Source organism: Echeneis naucrates, chromosome 7, assembly GCF_900963305.1.
Source record: "Echeneis naucrates chromosome 7, fEcheNa1.1, whole genome shotgun sequence".
NCBI classification, from domain to species: domain Eukaryota; kingdom Metazoa; phylum Chordata; class Actinopteri; order Carangiformes; family Echeneidae; genus Echeneis; species Echeneis naucrates.
This window is the reverse complement of record NC_042517.1, coordinates 14,016,949-14,037,320: the sequence shown is the minus strand read 5'-3', so window position 1 is coordinate 14,037,320 and position 20,372 is coordinate 14,016,949. Positions and strand designations below refer to the sequence as shown.

Below are 20,372 nucleotides of genomic sequence, written 5' to 3'. Positions count from 1 at the left end.
ATACATTTCTGTAATGTAAGTCCGTATGTAAATTTGTTGGTGGAAACGTAACAAACAGTTGAGTGTTTCAAATTTAGGACTGAAAAGATTATCTAGTATGTCAAAAATACTTTATTAATGTTTGTCTCATCCAAACTTTCAACACATCCCACTGCTGTTAGTAAAGCTTCATCACAACCAACATTTTCTCTGAAACTATGTTTAACATTCAAATAGAGGCACTGTCCAGGAATTAGCCAGACCCTGCAACATTAGGATCTCTATGGATCTGAATGCAGCGGATAAAAGACAGATCACCAAAGCTGTAGCTTCTGATGATGGTAATGTGGGGACCATTTCATAAACGTGTGAACAGTGTGTCAAGGGCCCATTTCTGGGCTGGAATACACATGCAACATACAGCACAGCAAAAGTAATCCTGCTTTGATCAGGTTCCATGTAACTGCATCAGAAGGCTGCCTGTGCAGACATGAGGTGGTTTCAGGATTCTGTCCCATACTGGAGAAAACTGTTGTGATTTCAATGTTACTTTTATTCACTGACACAGCCAAATGTTGTGACACCATCTGAACTATCAGTGGGGTTGTCCTTTGGGTTTGTTATTAAAACCCACAAACGAAATAGACCTGAAACTGTCCTTATGTTAATATGGCTGTGTACAGTGTGCTCAGTTAATCCAGCACACAGTCATACATTGCAGACCTCTGTCTCGAGGGCCCAGGCTGAAGTCCAACACCTCTCTGTGCAAGTAGTTGTTGTTGCTGCTTCAGTTTATGTAGCTTTCAGTGTATTAATGTCACGTGATTAGAATCTAGATTTAGTACTTAAACAGAAACTGGGGTACACAGTTCTCTGTGAAATAGGACTATAGTGTGAAATTAATAGTAGTAGGAGAAATAGATGAAAAGATTGTGTATAAAAGGAGATCAAGTGGTAGTGGCAGGTGCAAATGAAACAGGAGGTTCCTGACTATTATTTTAAAACTAACGGTGTGAATCTAGGAGCCATGGGTGTGAGAGAAAATAGAATCTGGGACCAAGTGGGCTGGGAGACTCTTCTCTGTAAACAATCATAAAACAGATACAGACGCATGATATATTTCTAAAGTAAATGCACATAAATAGAAACATATATTCAAACATACAGGAAGGGACAGGTCCTTCACACAAACAGCCCAATGTGGTGGTGGAAGATAACAAAATGGGAAAAAGAACCAAACACTAACAGTGGCAGAGAAGCAGAGGAAATGGAGAAAGAGGTGTGTGTGTGTGTGTGTGTGTGTGTGTGTGTGTGTAAAAGCGAATGTGTTTTGCTTTTAAACAGGTGTGTCAGTCTTTCATATTCGCCTGTGGCTTTTCTGCATCTGTAAAGTAAGTTTAGTCCACTGAGCAAGCCATTGATTTAAGATTTCTCTAACTTTGCCCTGTGTGTTGCGGGGAGTTGTTCCTCAGGTGCTGATTGGCCAAAAACTCCAACTCTTCACAGTAGCTGGCAGGCACCCCTCTTCTTACGTTTGCGGACCTGAAGTGCTGCTCGGGTGGCCATCTCAAAAACCTCCCGCACACCGTCCTTGGTCTTGGCAGAGCACTCCAGGTAGCCAAAGGCACTGATGCGGTTGGCCATGTCTCTTCCCTCCTCTGACTTTACTGGCTCCTGGAGGTTTAATAGGCAGCAGTTTAAAAATTGATTAAGAGTTCTGAGAATGATCGGTGTCACTCAATTTTGAGTAATTTGTTACTATAAGCAATGATTTGACACAAACCTGTTTCATCTTGGCGAGCTCCCTGCGTGTGTGTTCATCATTCCTAAGATCCTTCTTGTTACCCACAAGGATTATCGGGACATTTGGGCAAAAGTGTTTTACCTCAGGTGTCCATTTCTCAGGAATATTCTCTGCAAGAGCGAAAAAAATAAAATAATAATAATAATAAAAAAAAAACATACTTTATTTCTTCCCCAAAGCAGGTCCCTGCACAGTAAATTCCAGACTTAATTCCCTACAAGGACACAGTTTGGAGAGCTGTGTCATTTCCCCTGTGACTGTACAGACATAAACATTGCGGGGTCACTGACCTCTGGCTGATATATCGTCTTAGTCTGCTTGCCAAAATAAGCGGTTTGCTCTGGATGGAGATGTGATGTTGTGATGGTGAAGGCATACCATCTGTGGCATTGCCCAAAACAAATCAGTGGGAGAAAGTTCCATCCAACATCTAACTGACTTATTTATTCATCAGTTTTATTTAGTTTTTGAGAGCCAAGAACACTCACCACACTCAACCTGAAATACATAAAAAACCTTCAGAAAATCCCAGCAGTGCTTCCAGCTCAATACAGAAATGACATTAAACGGTGTGTTCTGCTAAAGCTGCAGAAGTGTTAAAAATGGACCCATCGAAAAAGGAAACTGCCCAGAAAAACTAACCCCTGAATCCTTAAATGAACATTTTAACTGCCAATGACACTGTGAAACCAACAGATGACGACACCAATCAGTATTAGTGATATCACAATGCTCCGGTTCTTATGACAGTAAAAACCTATTATTATTTCTTAAAGGGTGGGAAGAATGAATTCGAGGGGACAGTTATTTATTATTAACTTACATATATTGTTTATTTTTGCTATTCACATCGCTAAACCAAGCCATGAAAGCAGCAACGCATCAACTTCTCATGAAGTTGGGCGAGATAACCACATGCCTTACCACAGGCCACAGGCCTTACCTAAACTGTCGGGGCTGTCTATGGAGAAACACATGAGGATAACATCTGTATCGGGGTAGGAAAGAGGCCTCAGTCTGTCGTAGTCTTCCTGACCAGCCGTATCCCATAATGCCAGCTCCACCTGAAAAGGAAGAGACAGACATTATTCGAAAAGTAAAAACTTAAAAAACCAGACTTGAGAAGGAGAAAGTCAGTAGAAAAATACTATGGAATATGCACAATGAGAAAAGATGCAGAATAACTGGAAAGTGATTTAAAATAACTCCTCTGCAAAGAGGCCTGCAAAGCAAAAGTTGGAGACAGCTCCCACGGGCTTCTCTTAAGTTGTTAAAGTATTAGTCCAGCAGTGACTGACCTGCTCTAGATAAAGTAAACAAAAAAAATGTTTGATAAGGTTCAACAGGGAAAGTAGCACATACAACAAATGCAACTTCAAAGCACCATGGAGTAATGGCTGGTCACATAGAAACATCATTTCATGCATATATCAAGTTACTCTACTGTTTCTAGGGCTGTACCCGACTTTTTGTCAAATTTTGTCAGTTGGAATTGGATGGGAAGTTCAATATGAAGATTTGAAATTTGACAATTGCCTTTTTTTCCATATAGACTATCTGGCAATTAGTTACAGTGATGACCACATTAACATAGTCATAGTCCATCTATTTTCTACCACTTTTTCCATTTCTGGGTCATGAGGCTGCTGGAGCCAAAAAAAAAAAAATGGAGTTCCATATGATGCCAAATTCGGAGATGCAGCCTATTTCAATCGCCAATATACAACTGGGCTACTATCTGGATTTACAATAGTAGCCCAGAGAGAGAGTATAACAGAGTGAAAGGCAGAACACATCTGTTTCTGTACAGATCAAGCTGTTATAGCTTATTTTTATTTTACGTAGACAAAATAAACTGTGAAAATGAATAAACAAAAGCAAATGTTTTAAATTCACAGCATTGTCAGTGCATGTCATCCTGTTTTTTTTAGCAAGCATGCCAGCTGCCCTGCTAGAATAAAAAAATATATTCATGATTCCTCCTATTTTTAAATTCTCATTGAAACGTTATCTGTGCTTTTTTTGAACGTTTATATCTGTTTTATCCTGCTATGTTATGTTGTAAAATAATCAAACACAGGCCAATTTGGAGAATCTCAGATGAACAGCAGCTCTCCGACATAAGACTCGACTCACCAACTTTCAGGGGCAGCCATAACGGTTTTCCATAAAACTGTAGTTTCTACACTTCAGCGGCAATCGTGATTTAACCCTACTGTCATCATTACAATCACAGTTGGAAAACTGTGCTGCTACTGCTCAGCATAAAATAACTTAACTGTGCCCCAGAGGGCATGTACAGTATGTTAGCAGTGTATCTGGGATTTTCTGACACTTCACTGATGTTATGCCAAGCCCTGCTTTTGGGCTGACAATTTTCTTACTTTGGCAACAATGGCTATCCTTAGCACCTTCTGACTTACAGCACAGGGATGGCACTTTCCATAGTGTCCGAGACCGTGAGCTGAGTTGTACCACATCTGTCTGAGACAAAACAACACTTTTTGTCTGCTGCTTTTGAATTATTTTACCACTAGGTGTCTCTCAGGACTCAGACCCTCTGTCGGTCCTCTTGTTTCCTGTGGGATCTTTGTAGTCCTCTCTGTCTTTGAGGCAACACCCAAGAACAATCCGAGACTAATATGAATATGCCAGCTGTAAGTTGAACTATGACACTGACTTGTTATGAAATATTTCTTTACATCAAATGCAGTTTTTAATTTACATAATAATCTAAATCTACAGTTGAGAGAAACGCGGTAGAATTTGTATTATCCATATCTGATAGTCCAGGCAACTGATAGAAGATTTTGCAGCACAGGAAACAGGAAAAGGAAATGGGACATTAGTCATGATGTATGTAGTGGGGCTTCCAGCCCTGTACAGGATCCTTTTCCCGTCGGTGGCTGGAGGTCTGCAGCTCTAACAAAATGAAAAGACCCACAGATTTGCTAACAATGGGCACTTATCCCCATTAGTCTTGACAGCACGTGGTTTTGAAACACCGGGGCCAACAGGGTCACATTTTTAACACTGCAGCAACAGTCCTGAAGTCAAAATAGTACACAGGCAAATTTAGACTATCAAAAGTAAAAGCACATATTCTCCAGGAGAAGATCCACTGAGAGAATTGTTATATCTGATGTTAGATTTTGAATATCCACAAACTAACAGAGTCTAGAGTTGAAGCTGGTCAACTGTTTTTTGTTGCTTTATGTACAGCATAGTTTTTTAGCCATGATTTCCAAGGTAAGGTTGCTGACTCTTCCAAAGGGTCACAAGATAAACCTGAAGGGTTTATGGGTTGAAATGAGTACACACAAAGGGGGAAAAAAGTTCCTGTACATTTGAAGACATTCTGAAGTATTTGAATAAATGTGATTTTTAAAGATGTTCATCGCTGTCAGTTATTTCAGGAAGCTCACCAAAACAAATATTTTGCGTGACAAAATATGAAGTACCTGTTTTCCATCAACTTCAATGTCAGCAATGTAGTTCTCAAACACAGTGGGGACATAGACTTCTGGGAACTGGTCCTTACTGAAGACAATGAGGAGACAAGTTTTCCCACAAGCACCATCCCCAACTATCACCAACTTCTTCCTGATGGCTGCCATCTAAAAACAGAACACAATTTGATTAGTCTATACATTAAAGCTGAAGATGCATGACATTCACCAGTCAGTAAACTGGTGGGAATTAAACGTTTCTCAAACCGAGAAGGGAAGTGAAAAAAAGCAGGCCAGAAATAGAGTGAAAACAAGGAGCGGGGAAAGAAAAGAGAGAGAGAGAAAAAAAAAAAAGAGATGATCCAATTCTGTTTTAGAGCCGCACCCTCTTCCCTTTCCTGGGCAGCGTCTTGCGTGTGAGGTGAAAAACAGAGCTGAGGGCTTTGCACTAGTTTGGAAAAGTAGTGGGAGGGAAGAGAACAGGGGGAGAGCTCAGTGCTTGGCATGCTACTGCACACGCACTGCTTTGGTCAAACAATCACAGTAAAAACAATGCCTAAGATGTCACTTCTATGCCCATGGGGTGAGATTATTTATAGCTCTTACTGGCCTTGTCCGACTCCTTTGTTTTCTTTTCTTTTGTCTTGTAATCCTGAGAGGTGTGTATATGTAAATGGCGTGCAGCTTGCCAGAGCAATATGGTCCCATACACAAACACACAGATCAATGGCCATTTCCCACGAGCTGACAATAATGGGCAGAAGGCAGTAGGTGATGAGACAATGCCTTGGCTGCCTGCCATCATCATCATCATCATCAGCCTGCAGAGTTCTCAGACTACCTGGAAGACCACAGGCCTTTTATCCCCAAAGATCAAACATCTTCCAAAGCACACACATACATTGTCCAAACCACTGCTGATCCATGATGCAGAAATGTCAACTGGATGTTCTAAGTGGCTTAAATCTGTATACTTATATTAATGTGTCACATGACAACTTGCACATGAATAGATAGCTTACAGTGATGAACCCAAAAATCTGCAATTCCACAAAGCTCTAAAGCACTTCATGGCATCGTCCAGCTTAATGTTTTGGTTTCTGGGCCAAAATATTTGTTCTCTCTCATCTTTCACACATAATTTTCTGTAGCAGCAAAACGTCTTCCAACCCCCCCCCCCCCAAAAAAAAAGCTCTGAAAACTCATCAACCCACCCACTCCTCAGCAAATAAGGTCAGCAGCCAGCTGGTAAACACAGTGGAGCATTTACCTGCAACAACAGTCAGTCAGACATTTCCCTCAGGAGTGGGAGGAGACCAAAAATAGAGCTAAAGTGAACATTTGACTTGTTTTCACTAATGTAACCAAAGTGTTATACATAATATGAAATTTACCGTTTGATAACATGCAGAAGTGGCCTAAAAAAAAAAAAAAGAGCCACAAATCCGAGCTCATAAGATGTAGCAACAAATAACATAATAAATAACACAGTGGCAATAGCATTTATACCTCTAACTTAATAGATTTCAAACAGGCAAAAAAAATTAGACAGGAGAGGTTGATTAAGTATTATTTAATCCAGGTTTGTAAGAAACAACAATGCCTTAGAAAATTTAATTCGAAAGACGCTGGTGTGCATGTGTGTTCATGAATGAAATGTCCATCAGTGCCTTAATTTGATTATCTCAGTGTATGCTGGCCACAAAACTGGGATTTAACCCCCCTGAACATACATTACATCAGGCCAGTGCGTTGTCAGTTTGTCTCTAGAGAGAGCCACCTGTTCTGTGTGATAGCAGGCTGCTGCTACTCCATATATCATACTGACACTGCCAGAGGAAAGACACACAAGCTCACAAGCACACGTGTACACACATGAACACACGTGCAGGCACCTAAACACACTATGTAAGTTGTAGAGCAGCCCCAGAAAAATGGGGCTAGTCCTGCAAATCCTCTGCTGTGATGAAATAATGCAGCTCATTGACGACAGTGTCTCTCACAGCATGCTACCTGCTGCTGTGACAAAGGCAGCACATGGTGTTTAGTGGCTATAATGGCCCCCTTTCCTTTGTATTTGTGTGTGTGGGTGCGTCAGAGAGAGAGCATACTGTGCCAGTACAAGGACAAGAACAGGGACTCCAAGGACTTCTTCCTAAATAAGACAGCATGTGATGTTTCTGCTTCCCTTGAAATGTCATATGAAACTATTCACTTACCCACTGGTACAAAATTAAGACCTTATTCACTCAGCATATAACCATGAAAAGATTCCAGCAACTGGAATGCTGTGACTGGCTGGTGTTATTTATCTGATATATTAAACTGGGGATTAAAGGAAAACAATTTAAGAAAAAGAAACCTGAAGGAAATTGTGAATATTACATACAAGTACTTCAAAATAAACTGACAAATGCTGGTTGGTTGTGCATATTAACATTCTGGTCATTACATGAATTAGACAAGAATTTAAAAAAAAAAAAAAAAAAAAAGAAGAAGAAGATGTCAAGTAGGAAATATCAGATCTTCAGTTTTGGAAAGTAGATGTTCCATTGTTGGAAAGCGTGTCAGCATGTACATGCATGTGGGGACAGTGGGGGTTTCCAAAGTTGTTTGATCATTAGACAAGCACTTTCAAGAAAGCACGTTAATGCCTCTAGACTTATTCTGACATTTAAGTGTATATGTACAGTACAGGCCAAAAGTTTGGAATGAGAAGGTGTGTCCAAACTTTTGGCCTGTACTGTATATAGCCACATACAGTTGCTGTTATTTTCCTTACTTCAAAACACTGCCTGTTACAACTCTGAAAGCCAATGCAACGAAATTTTGTTCCCCAAATGCACTGATGTGTTATTCGAGAAATGACAATAAAAGGAAGTCTAAGTCTGAGAAAACTGCACCAGGCAGCATACATGGGAGAATCTGGACATTTATTCATTTGGAAGAAACTTTTATCCAAAACAGTGCCAAAATTTTCAGTTTCAAAATTTTCTCCCACCAAGCTCCAGGATCTCCTCAGTTGTAATAATTCGTCCATCATTTGACTTTAACCAAAGGTCTCTTTGTTTGCTTATAATGAGGTCACTGAATGTGCTTTGTGGATTCCCCTGTGTCATTTCTGATCTTTCCTTTTTAAAGAGACTTCCTGGTGGGATATAAATGGTAGTGCTTGGTGGATGAGAAAATATAAGCAACGGGAAAGGCAATTGGAATTCACCACTTTATAATTCCCCCTCCAACACCACCTCCTTGAGTCTCCCCCCTCAGGTCAGTTCAAATACAGTTTATGAGCACAAAGAGGGACTGAACCTAACCGGCTGTCAGACAGCTCGAGACTTGTTGTAGGCTTCTTTTGATGTTGGAAATACATAATTTTAAGAGAATAAACTGACATATAATCACAACACAGATGAATGGATCTCAGGATTACCCAGCAAAAAACAAAGGGGAACCAAAAACACATTTGGGTCACATTCTGAATGATGAGCCACAGAATACCTATAGATATACACAGCACCTGTGCGTTCACACAGAGAGAAATACACACCTCAAAGAACCAGATCATGTAACTGAGCAGGATACTGCATGTTCACACGTATCTCTGGGTGAATGATACTGTCTTACGTAATTTTTGTCCCTGTGTGTGGTAAGAAAGGACAAAGTTCTCATTCCTAGCACATGCAGCAGATGCTGATCTCTTCCTAGCAAGGTTTGAGTCATGCCTTGAGTAGTAACACATTAGCCAGCCCTGCTCATTAGACTTGAGAGGGGTAAGATAAGCACAAACCACACAGTGACCTCCAGGAGGTAAGGAAGACAGAACCATTTTTCTTTTCTGGGCATTTCAACTTGATTGTAATTATATGGATCAGCAATATGAACATAATTACACTATTCCTGCACTTAGTGACCCATTGGTATACAAACCATAAAACATCCATTATCAAATGTCACACAAGCTTGCTATGTTGCAATTTGTACAGATTCGTCAAACAAGTACATGTTTGTTTTTAACCTCACTAACACAACCACAGAAATAAAATTCTTTCAATCTAAGATCCAACTTGCTAAAAGGAGCTCTTTATAGTTCAAAAGACTAAAACCAACAAGCAACTGCAAACTTTGGAAAGTGTGCTTTGCTCTTGTTAAACATTCTGAACCTCACATATGAAGATGACTTGACCTGATGGAACCACCTTTCATCGATGGATCCATGCTTTTTATTTTGTAGGTCCAGTGTATTTCCAGCCTTTGCTTGGTTTACTCTGATTATGCTGCTGATGCTAGGCTGTTGAAAGTGTGTGAAGCAAATGTGGAGCTACTGTTTGCTTCTCATAAACATTCAGCTGTTTCAATCAATGACTCACACTTGCATTTAATGCAACCTGCTCTGGTTTGAAACATAAAAAAAAACAACAACAACAACAAACAAACAAACAAAACAAAACACAACTTTGTATCTGTTTTAGGTGAATGACACTTCTAAAATGCTGCCAACTGCTGGCAGCTCTAATTTCTTCAGGCAGGAGAAGCTGTTCTACCTTCCTTCCACCAGCAATTACATGACACCATATTATATAAAACACTACTGGATAACAGAATAAGGGAAAGTTTTGTTGACGTAAGCGTAATGTCCATCACAGCCATGGAAAAAAATAAAAACTTGACTTACACCACAGAAGACCAACTAAAAAACAAACAACACATGCACATTCACTTGAAGGAAGGTAATCTGGCACTAACGCAATCACACAGGGCTCCAGCAAAATCTGCAGGGCTGTCGAGCCAAAGTCTTTAGCTCTCTACAATTTGGTCAAATGACATGTCATCTTCCCATAACTCACGGCTGTGCCCAATCGATGCAGCATATTTCTGCTGTTCACAATTAATAATGAATATAAGGCATCCTTTAAATCAAAGATGCTCCTTCGTTTATTCTGAAGCTCATTTAACCCTTTAACACAGAGATTCCTATTGTCCATCTGGCCTTTTTGCTTATTTTAACCATAAAAAGGCCATTTTGCCCATTTTTCCAGAACACTTAAAACCCTCGATATCTGTCAGTTCACCGTATGTCTAAAGCATTAACGGTTTACAACGAAGGAACGGATTTGCCAAATTCTGGTTACAGCATGAGTGGAATTACTATTATGACACCAAATTGGCTGTGAGGCACAAATTCTGAGCTTTCAGAAACTGTTGGAATTTCTCAGACAGAACAAACTTTCGTGAATTTGCAGTAATTTGAAGTGTGCTTGTGCAAATGCACCACCACAACTTGTGAAAGGGTTAAAGTTTATATTCGCTGATTTAAATTGAATGTGAAAAGAACAAAACAGATGATCAGATGATCATGGGACATCGTCTGTTAAATAAAGTAAATTAGCTAACTCATACACTCCTGGGTTATGTATGAACAAGGTATGTATAAACAAACACTTGCTGAGTGTTGAGTATTGACACACTAATTGGTCAAAGTAGAAAAATGCATTCCACATGGGGATTAGCAACAGCTCACTTAATGCTCACAAACAACCCTGTCTGACTGTATAAAAATGTGGGAGGACATAAGGTCTGAGGAATGTCTCATCCACTTTCAACCCCTCCAACCTTTTTCCTCTTAACAAACATCTCTCATGATTCAAGTGTCTATCTGACCCCCTACTCCCCTTTAACTTTGTCCTGACAGAAAGGTAGAGGACAGGATCAAGCTCGTTCTACCATAAAAATTTAGCACAAGTATAACCATATTTATAATTATAAACTCAGCTTATGAACATAATTAGCTTGCTAATGACCAAAATCTGTTGCAGGTGATGTGTGACAGTAAACACTAGGGGTGTGCCAAAAAAAAAAAAATAAAAAATCTGATTCATATAAGAATTGTGATTCTCATTTACTATGATTCAGAATTGATTTAATATTCACCAAAAATCACACCAAAAAAAAAGGAATCCGCAGACTGTGCGGGTCATCCTGATGTGACCACAGAGCCGGTTCTGGAACATAAACATGCGCCGTAAGCACCGAAACAAGGAGGAAAGAGAGATTCAACCGGCCCCGTCCTCGTTGAAGGCAGACTCATTTTTTGACTCATTTTGTTTTTTACCTAGAGCCCTATAAAATCTGTTTTAAATTTTCCCAAATTCCATAAAAATTTTTCCCATATTCGTTTTTTGTTTTTTTCCTCCAGTTTTTCAGTGGAGGGGTCCAGTCTCTAGACTCTGCAGGGGTCCAGTCTAGTCTCTGGGGAGGCCCCGTCTCTGGTCTAGTCTCACCTGCAGGGTCTACAGGGGTGTGGTCTAGTTTCTGGAGGGGTGCCGTCACCAGTCTAGTCCATTTGCCACTCCTTGCTGTAGCCCAGTCCTTTACTCATCACCAATTAACTTAGACAGGTTCAGGTGCCCCTACCGGAATCAAACCACGGCCATCTTATTGTGGGGCGACAGCATTAACCACTACACCACCGTGCTGCTCAGGTCACCGGGTACATTTATGTCAATTAACCTAGACATGTTCAGGTGCCCCCAATGGGATTTTCTTTTATTTATTTATTTATTTATTTTTTTTTGGGGGGGGGGGGGGGGGGGGGGGGGGAACAAAACTCAATTTAAAAAAAAAAAAGTTTATGTAAATCGCTGATTTTATAGGGTCCTATTTACCGAATGCCCAGGAAGACTGAGCTTGACATGAGCCTTACAGTGTGCAAGGTTTGCAAAATGAGGAACGCATGTTTAACGCCACTATTTTTGTATAAAGAGACACCTTTATTTTTAGTTACTTAAGCAATATGTGATATTGCTTTTATGCAACTATTCCATCTAAGCATGGATTGTTTAGAAATGTTAAGTTAAATAAATAAATAAATTTGTTAATTTATGGTTAAAAAGGGACAAATAATTACAGCAAAAAATGTTATTTACATGTCACAATAAATAAGAAATGGTTATTATTGTTTAATCAGAGAGTTGAGTTGAGCTATGTTAAATGCTTTAATTTGATACTACAAACAGGAAGAAGCGAAGTAACGTGCTTTAGTTTTTAGCTCTCTGTGTGAATTCAAAAAGTCAAGCTTTAGCGTAAAGGTCTATTGTTTATCATTCTCTGTGTGGGTTATAAGAAGCAGCTAATCCGCAAATAAACGCTGACTTTGACCGTTTATACGCTCTCATCATTCAAAGAAGCTCCAACTACACAACACGGATAAACTTAATAAATGTGAAAGACACTTTAATGTCTCCATTTATCATTCTGTCTTGCAAAGCAGACTGGTGTAGATCATGAGGATAATTTGCACACCTATAGAGTGAAGCAGAAATCATTATGATTCAAATTGATTTGAATCGAAAATCGATTTTCAATCAAATTGTAGCCCCAAGAATCGTAACTGAATCGAATCGTGAGATCGTAAAAGAATTGCACTCCCAGTAAACACATACGGGGTCATTTTAGTCACAACCCATGATTCAAATACTGGCTGGTATTTTGGTGAGGTGCATCCAAATTCAGAAACCACACTGTTTACACATGATGCAAAACAGTTAAAACTTTAAACACGTTAAATTGTAAAACAGCTTATGGTTATAAAAAGGTTGCTTTGCAGGTAATTAGCTACATTTCTCAGATGCTCCACTTGTGTTAAATGCTGCTGAGAGTGGAAAACTGCACAACAGAAAAAGTTTACTAATCATTAGGCCTCAGTAATCAATCAACTGAAAATTATAAGCAAGAACTGCTTACTGATAAATTCAATTTTCAATGTGATTGCAATGTGAACATGTGGCATTAATACATAAATGGCTGTTGAAACCCAATGAATTTGAACATTTGTTACCAAAATATTGAGCATTGTTATCACATATCACTGATTTTCCTCATATCACGAAGGCCTAACACCAGTAATATAAAAAGCAGAATCATCTTAATATTTAAGCATTCTTAGTTCTATTGAATCTTGGCAAACATTGATGGGCGTTTTCATAAAAAAATAACCAGCATGTTAATAAATAATTGAAGGGGTTGAGCAAATCATTTCCCTGTAGACAGCTCTACAGTGAAATGCAGCTTTTAGCCATTTGAATTTGACAGGTGATGTCAGTTGGGCTAGGTTTGGGGCTGGTGGACCTTCTGTGCTGCCTATCATGGATTTTCATTCACATTGCTAAAAGAATGTGGCCAAGACCACCTCTTAATTTGGTGTAAGTGATCAGATGTCAGATACGTCATGAACGTATCCTGAGAGTGTTTTCACACCTATAGCTCGAGCCAACATTCGAATGGATCACCTGTGACAGATGTTGAAGCTAAAAATCTGAAATAGGTCAGACATGTACATCTTGATTAGATCTACACTATTGAACTTGCATTTGCATTTGTGAGTAAATAGTTTTGCTTAAACCGCAACTTCACTGCCAACAGTTGACACAGATATTTGGGTATGCTATGCTGGTATCAGCCTTGAGTAGTTGCACTTCAGCAGTAATGAGGAACAGGCAGGCTACAGAGGTTGGGTAAACTGACTTCTATTTAACACCACACTACAAGATGTCTTACCTTTGGATGCTGCTTGTACTTAATGCAGAGCAGTTCTGTCAACAAAGATAAGCTACTTTATTAATTTTAATGCTCACCTACTTGAGGTTAAATATGCACTATGGAGCCTTATAGTGTCATGGAAGACAGAACATACTGTGCAAAACACTGGTTAGAATTGGAAGCACAAAAAATCCGACAACAATATACTTAGAAAATTCAGTTGTTTGAATCAAACTTAAGACTTGGCTTTGCAGGATCCAGGCCAGGGAAGCAGATAGTCATAGAACCTAGCTTGAGCCCAAAATAGGACAGAACCATTGAGACTCCCCCAGCCCAATTTATCACAGTGCATACAGCTCAACTCAGAGTGAGAGAGAGGACAAAAGAGAGAAATATCACAGAGAATTATCCCTTCATCTGCCTCTGAGCCTCCTCTTGCAGTAATAATAGAGCGACGAGCCAAGGGAAAGCAAGGAAAGGAAAGGAAATATGAAGAAACTTAGAAAGATCCTTCAGTGTACTCAGTCTTTGATTAATATTTCCTGAGTACAAAATAAATATATGGATGAATCGTGATGGGGCTAATCGGGAACCAGTTAGAAATCATGAGTGTATTTCTGCTTTCAAACTCTTAAGATAAGTCTGCTGTTACAATATTATAAAGTAGTCATACATGTTTACATCACCTGAGCTGAATATGATATATTTATTCATATGGCACTAAGTTACAAAGGGCTTTAAAAGAAAGAATAAAATCTATAACACAGGAAGGTAAAAGCATAGTTAACATGTGAAAAACAACAAGGAAAACAATTGACTCTTTGCTGTACTTGCAGACTTGCAGTACTTGCTTCTTGTGCTCCCTGTCTTCTACCCTCCTACAGGCTCCTGTTCTCACTCTGTTCCCATCCCTTGGCTCCCCCTCTCTCTCCTGTGTTGCAGTGTGACGTCACCATCTGGGAACTAATGTTGCGTATCCTTAGGGTGCTGCATTCCTCTTTACCAACTCACTCACGCAGCACAAATGAAAGCCAGCACTGACAGATGTGTATGTAACCTAGATGGAGTCACCAACCCCATCACTTTTCCCTCTACCGCCCTGCTCATCTCTGCCTCAGACCTCACAAAAGGTGTGAGGCATTTAGGGAGGGGGGTCAAGTACATTTTATCAAAATCTTAGTCAGTGTTCTTTAAACTTTCAATTGATTTGTGGATAGCCATAAAATAACAGGTCAACAACTTATAGTTGTGTTTCGATTTTTCAAGTAAAAGTAGCAAAACAATGTCAAATGTGTGGCTGCAAAAATTAATGTCAATTAAAAACCCAAGCTGACATAACAAAGTACTATTTTGCCTTCAAAACTGTACTGCAACAACCCAAGAAAGTGTAATTACCTTTTTGTTGAAAGAAACTATAGTTTTACTGACAAACTGGCTAGTGTTAATAATCTATGTGTAATATCTGAAAACTAGATGTGAAGCACAATATATGAAGTGTAAATTAAATGACAATTAGCAGCTATGATCTACAGAAACAAAAGGTTTTTATTCTGGATGAAAAATCTGATATTACTACCAAGAAAAACAAAGAATCTATTGATTGATATCTGCATCTCTTGAATCTTAAATTGACTGAGCTGATCTTCCATGTTGTTTCTCTACAGAAGAGTCTGCACGCCTTTGTTCCCTGATGAATTAGGGGAAAAAAAACAGACACTCTCCACTTGCAGTTGCTAAAAAGAGATGAATTACAAAGAAATGTATAAGGAAAGGTTTGAATAAGTACTTGATCAGTGTCTTTAGTGTATTACCAACATGGACCTGGCTATCACACCAAATCCTAAAAGCTTCTACTGCTAACGTAACACAGATTTGTTTAGCTTTCTAAATTGTTCTTATAGGGACTTCCTGAGACTGCAAGCACTGTGATCCAAACAGGAAACTCTCCCAGAGATTATTTTTATACTCCAGAGCATTATCTTGCCTACATGCTGCCTGTGCATGATACACCCCACTGCCAACAAACACAATATTCCTCACAAATGTGTATCAGTCACCATCAAAAGAAAACAGAATCAGATAAATGCCTAAAAGTATCTAAACTCAGCTTTCCCAGTGTTGGAAGAGAAACATACTCATGTTAATTTACAGAAAGACACTGGCCTTCTTGGTAATACCACTGAGGGAAAGAATAATTTGAGACAGGATATTGTGGACCATTGTGTTTGAACATTTTGTCCAGTAAGATCCTATAGCATAACAATGCGCAAACCAATAGCATTCCATATAAAGCTGTAAAGATGGAAAAACTAGACAATACCTATTCTGTCCATACAGTACGCACTTAAGATACTCTTGTAGGTTTGTGTCAGTCTACTTACTATGTTCACCCTCTCTGTATCTTGGATGGGCATGTACAACAGGTATAAAGTGAAAAGACTCATAGTAGGCCATTGGCAGAGAGCATGTGAAGAGAAATAAAATGAGGCACAACAGGGGAAAATGGCCTAAGGCAACTGTAGCATATATGGGGATTTTGGATCCATAATGGATTTCTGTGAAGGATTTTGAGCTATTCAGCTCCTGAGGTGACCTCAAAAAGAAGAAAAGAGTAAGAGCTCATATATTAGAGATCGCAGGCACACTTCCATGTCTAATATGGGGGGTGGTCTGACTGTCTCTTTCTCATTCTAGCATATAGCATGAAGTGGAAGACTGTCCACATCATTAATACCGATGTCCAGCGAGTCAGTTTTGTCATCATCTATTTGCAGGACCAGATGTTTAACAATGTAATTGAGATCTTTTTTATGAGCAGGTTCAGTGTTTGTTTGGCTCTGCTTATGTTTCAGCCAGAGGTCCATTTCAACTTTTTTTTTTTATCCACAATGAACCATAGCAGAGAAGCCAGCTTTACATGGAGCGGAGGAGAATGGAGGGTGAGGAGACTTGGAGGAGCCCTGGCTGGTAGAGGATACTGCTCTACAAATAACAGTCTGTACTGAGCCAGCACTCCAGCCAGTCGTTCTGGCCTTAACACTGATTACAGGATAACACTGTCATTCCCTTTGGGATAGTCCTGCTTTATGGGTACTTCATTTGCAGGATACAAATACAAAATGCAGAATTCTCACAATCCCACAGCAAAATTCAAGCCCCATATCATAATATAAGACACCACCGCTTATTCTAATTTTAAGCTATTTAAAAAATGGAATTTGATTAATTTATGTATTATAAAAATCTGTATTAATTTAATATTCACATGTATACATTAGTGGAATTATTGGTTGATGTAATTGTTCATGAAGGTACCACTTTAAAGATAATTATCAAAATCAAAGTTTCATAGTAAAGAGTAAATTGTGTGTGGAACACAAACACTGTCCAAGAAACCAAAAAATAAAAATATCACACGACAAGACAACAGGATATTAATTTGACAAGTTTAACACAAGACTGTTTAAACCTCATGCTGACATCAGCTCAACATAAAAATTCATATCATACACGGCCAGGATCACAATTATTGAACTAGTATGATGAAGGCGACATCTTTGCAGCAAGCGTTGCCAAGAAAACATCTACAGCAATTAATTGATTTTTCAACGTACAATTGCATTTGTGAGTATAGTATTAGTACATATTTAAATGTTATGTCAATCCTGTGTGCTTCTTTTCTGTGTTGTATATCGGTACAAATGGGACATTTAAGGGTTTTGGACTTGCAAAAAATTGGTCTGACAATACATTCATTCATTTTCAACCGTTTATCTGTTTCCGGGTCACAGGGGTGCGGAAGCTAATCCCAGCTCACACTGGGAAAGGGCCAGTCCATCCACGTAGAGACAAGCAACTACTCACACTCAGACCTACGGACAATTTCGTCACCAATTAACCCAAACATGTCTTTGGGCGCTGGGAGGAAACCAGAGTACCCGGAAAAAACTGTTTTAACTCTAACATTTATTAAATCAAAATATTGATATGTCAGAGAAATACCACTATTCCTGAGTTGTAGCCCTAATTTTTGGCTGTTCCTAAAATATTGTGCCATTGCTGACAGAGGCGTTAAGGCTAGAAACACATTTAATTTCAGCTTTCTGCAGCATAAGAAATCTTTCAAATCATTTCATTACACTATGATTTCATCAGTGACAATAAACTTAATCATTTTGCCAATAACACAATTAAGGATTACTCTGGGTTTGGGCGGCATAGTTATATAGCCACCCATTTATACATGCAAAAAACACCAATATAATTTTTTTGCAATCCCGTTGCAACTGATTTCCAGCTGAATGGCTCTGGATTACATCAGTGGATACAAAGATCATGTAATCTACAATGTGACGACAGCAGATAGGACTTCAGCAGTCTGGACTGGGGTTTTCTTGAACTGCACTGGCACTGATTTGTGGTGAGTGTGTACCACTGGGTAACACCATCCCTTCTGTCCACTAGCTGCAAACAGCTTGGTCAGCAGTCAGCTGTTTGGCTATAATGACATCATAGTTTCTCCTGTAGGAGTCACAAACAAAAAGGAAGCAACCAAGCACATACAGACAAGCCAGCTATGTTTTATACACTGATCTCCACCTTGTCTGTTAGTCCTGCAACATTCTGCGGGCTTGCGTGTGTTTACCAACGTACAAAAACAAATGGGAGAAGACCAGACGAGGCAAGACGTGATTTTGCAGGCTTCACATTGATTTTTTTTTTTTTTTGTTTGTTTGGTTTTTTTTTTGTTACGGGGGAACATGCCAAGACGAGGGAAGACGCCGCTCTCACATATGAGGGTCTGTGCCTCAGTAACCGAGCTGCACAACAAGGGTGTGGTGGCTCGGAGAGAGGAATTTCCTCGGGACAAACAAATGTTTGAACAGTTATTTCGCACACACACGGAGGAAAGACGTCCTGACCGCATAACCTAAGGGAAGAAGGTGGCTCACGAACAAGCCCGAGAGTTTGTTCACATATCTTTGCTTTCCAATAATCCACGTTCAGCGGAAAACACCCGACACTACGAATCCCCGTTCAGCGGCCAAACAGGTTTCCAAAAGAGAAAGAAAGGCTGAACTTTTCACAGCCAGCAGTCCGTCTGCCTGCCTGCCTGCCTGCCTGTCTGTCTGTCTGTCCGCTCGGCTCAGGTCCGTGTACTTTAGGTACATAATGAAGTGTAATGCGGGCAGACAGCAGGACTGAGCCAGGACTGACTGCCGTTATGATCCATGTCTTCAGCAGGACATAGCTGGAGACAACAAACAGGTGTGTGTGTGTGCGCGCACAGTTTTTCAGAGCACTTTTCCTTCAATATCCTGCCAAGCAGTACTCGAAAAACTGGAGTTTTTCGTCTGGAAAACTTCTAAACAAGTAACAGGTTTCAGGTCTCGGCTAATTAACGTGCCAACTGACGGCGGCGGCCCTTCAACTGCACTTTTCCCTCCTAACTCGACTCGGTTTCGTCGACACAAGACGTCTGACAGAGATTTCCGTTTATTTTCCCACAAAAAACGGACAAACCACGTTTGTTTTCTCACCTTTCTCACGCTGTGCTTTTAAACGCCGAGGACGAGTGCGTTTCCTCCTCGCTTGAAGCAGATGTGGTCAGACTGACCGACCGAACCGATGCTCACAAGACCCTCCCAGACTGCTGCGTTCACGGACCCTCGGAAGCTCAACTTACACATTTCCCTTCAGTCTATCTGGTCGAGAATCTCTGTCGATACCCAGTCAATGTTTATCAGTATTTATTTGTATTATTATTTTTTTATTTTTCTTTTCTCAGATATCAAATGTGACTTGCAGATTTCATAATATGTGCAGGGACAAAGTGAGTTGTGGTCCAACTATCCTCCTCCCACACGTTTACACATGTTCACTGACCCCGTTTTGCTGTGTTGTCTAACAATCCTTGTCCAGATGTGCAGGTAGCACAATCATTCTGTATGTGGGCCAACAACTAGGACAAAAGTCAGGCCTTGCTGGAAAAATAAAATGTTAGTATCTGAGGAGAGGGATGGGCGAATATGCTTGTATAAGGAGTGTTAGGGTTGCTTTGAAAGTATCATTTTACAAACCTCCCATTTCTTTTCTCTAAAAGAGAAAAGAGAGAGTGAGATCTAGTTTAGTTCTTACAGAAAAATATCAAATGTACATGAAATTACAACAAAACATATTCAAAAACAATTCACATTCTGGAACAACAACAACAACAACTAAAAAAAATCACCTTAACTGAGTTGATTGCAAAATGTTACCTTGCTCACAGAAGATGGATAATACAAATAAAAAAATACCCAGCTAATTGCTGTCATTTCTTGACAGCAATTAGTTGGATGATATGTTCAAGTTTTTCATTCTTTAATATGCAACGTCGGGGTTGGAAAAAGTGGTCTAAACACGATTTCAGTGAGATAATACTTTATTTTATTGTGAAATACAGCAATATAGTTATCCTAACCCAACATGTATCCTTTGTCAGTGTGAGATACTGTGGCGACTGTAAGATAGCTTTTTGCTTTATCATACACCCAGAGAATAGTGAAGGCCTAAAAACTGTTATGAAAATCATTTTTTTAACTGTTCTAAAATTTCAACAC

The 20,372-nt window shown here is 39.5% G+C and overlaps 1 protein-coding gene across 3 annotated transcripts; it reads right to left on the bottom strand.

Annotated features, from left to right (window-relative positions):
• Positions 1-93: 93 nt before the first annotated feature.
• On the bottom strand, positions 94-19,427 carry LOC115045828 (rho-related GTP-binding protein RhoA-D-like). 3 transcript variants are annotated; one of them, XM_029505749.1, is made up of 5 exons: positions 19,311-19,427; positions 5,245-5,400; positions 2,727-2,847; positions 1,763-1,893; positions 94-1,653 (listed from the first exon to the last, which is right to left on the bottom strand). In XM_029505749.1, exons 2-5 carry the CDS (start codon positions 5,398-5,400, stop codon positions 1,480-1,482), a joined length of 582 nt encoding a protein of 193 aa, XP_029361609.1. In that variant the 5' UTR covers positions 19,311-19,427; the 3' UTR covers positions 94-1,479. The 3 variants fall into 3 exon arrangements, with proteins under 3 accessions (XP_029361609.1, XP_029361611.1, XP_029361610.1); XM_029505751.1 differs by lacking the exon at positions 19,311-19,427 and adding an exon at positions 3,015-3,029 and having other exon boundaries at positions 2,727-2,794; positions 5,288-5,400; XM_029505750.1 differs by lacking the exon at positions 19,311-19,427 and having other exon boundaries at positions 2,727-2,814; positions 5,272-5,400.
• Positions 19,428-20,372: the final 945 nt, after the last annotated feature.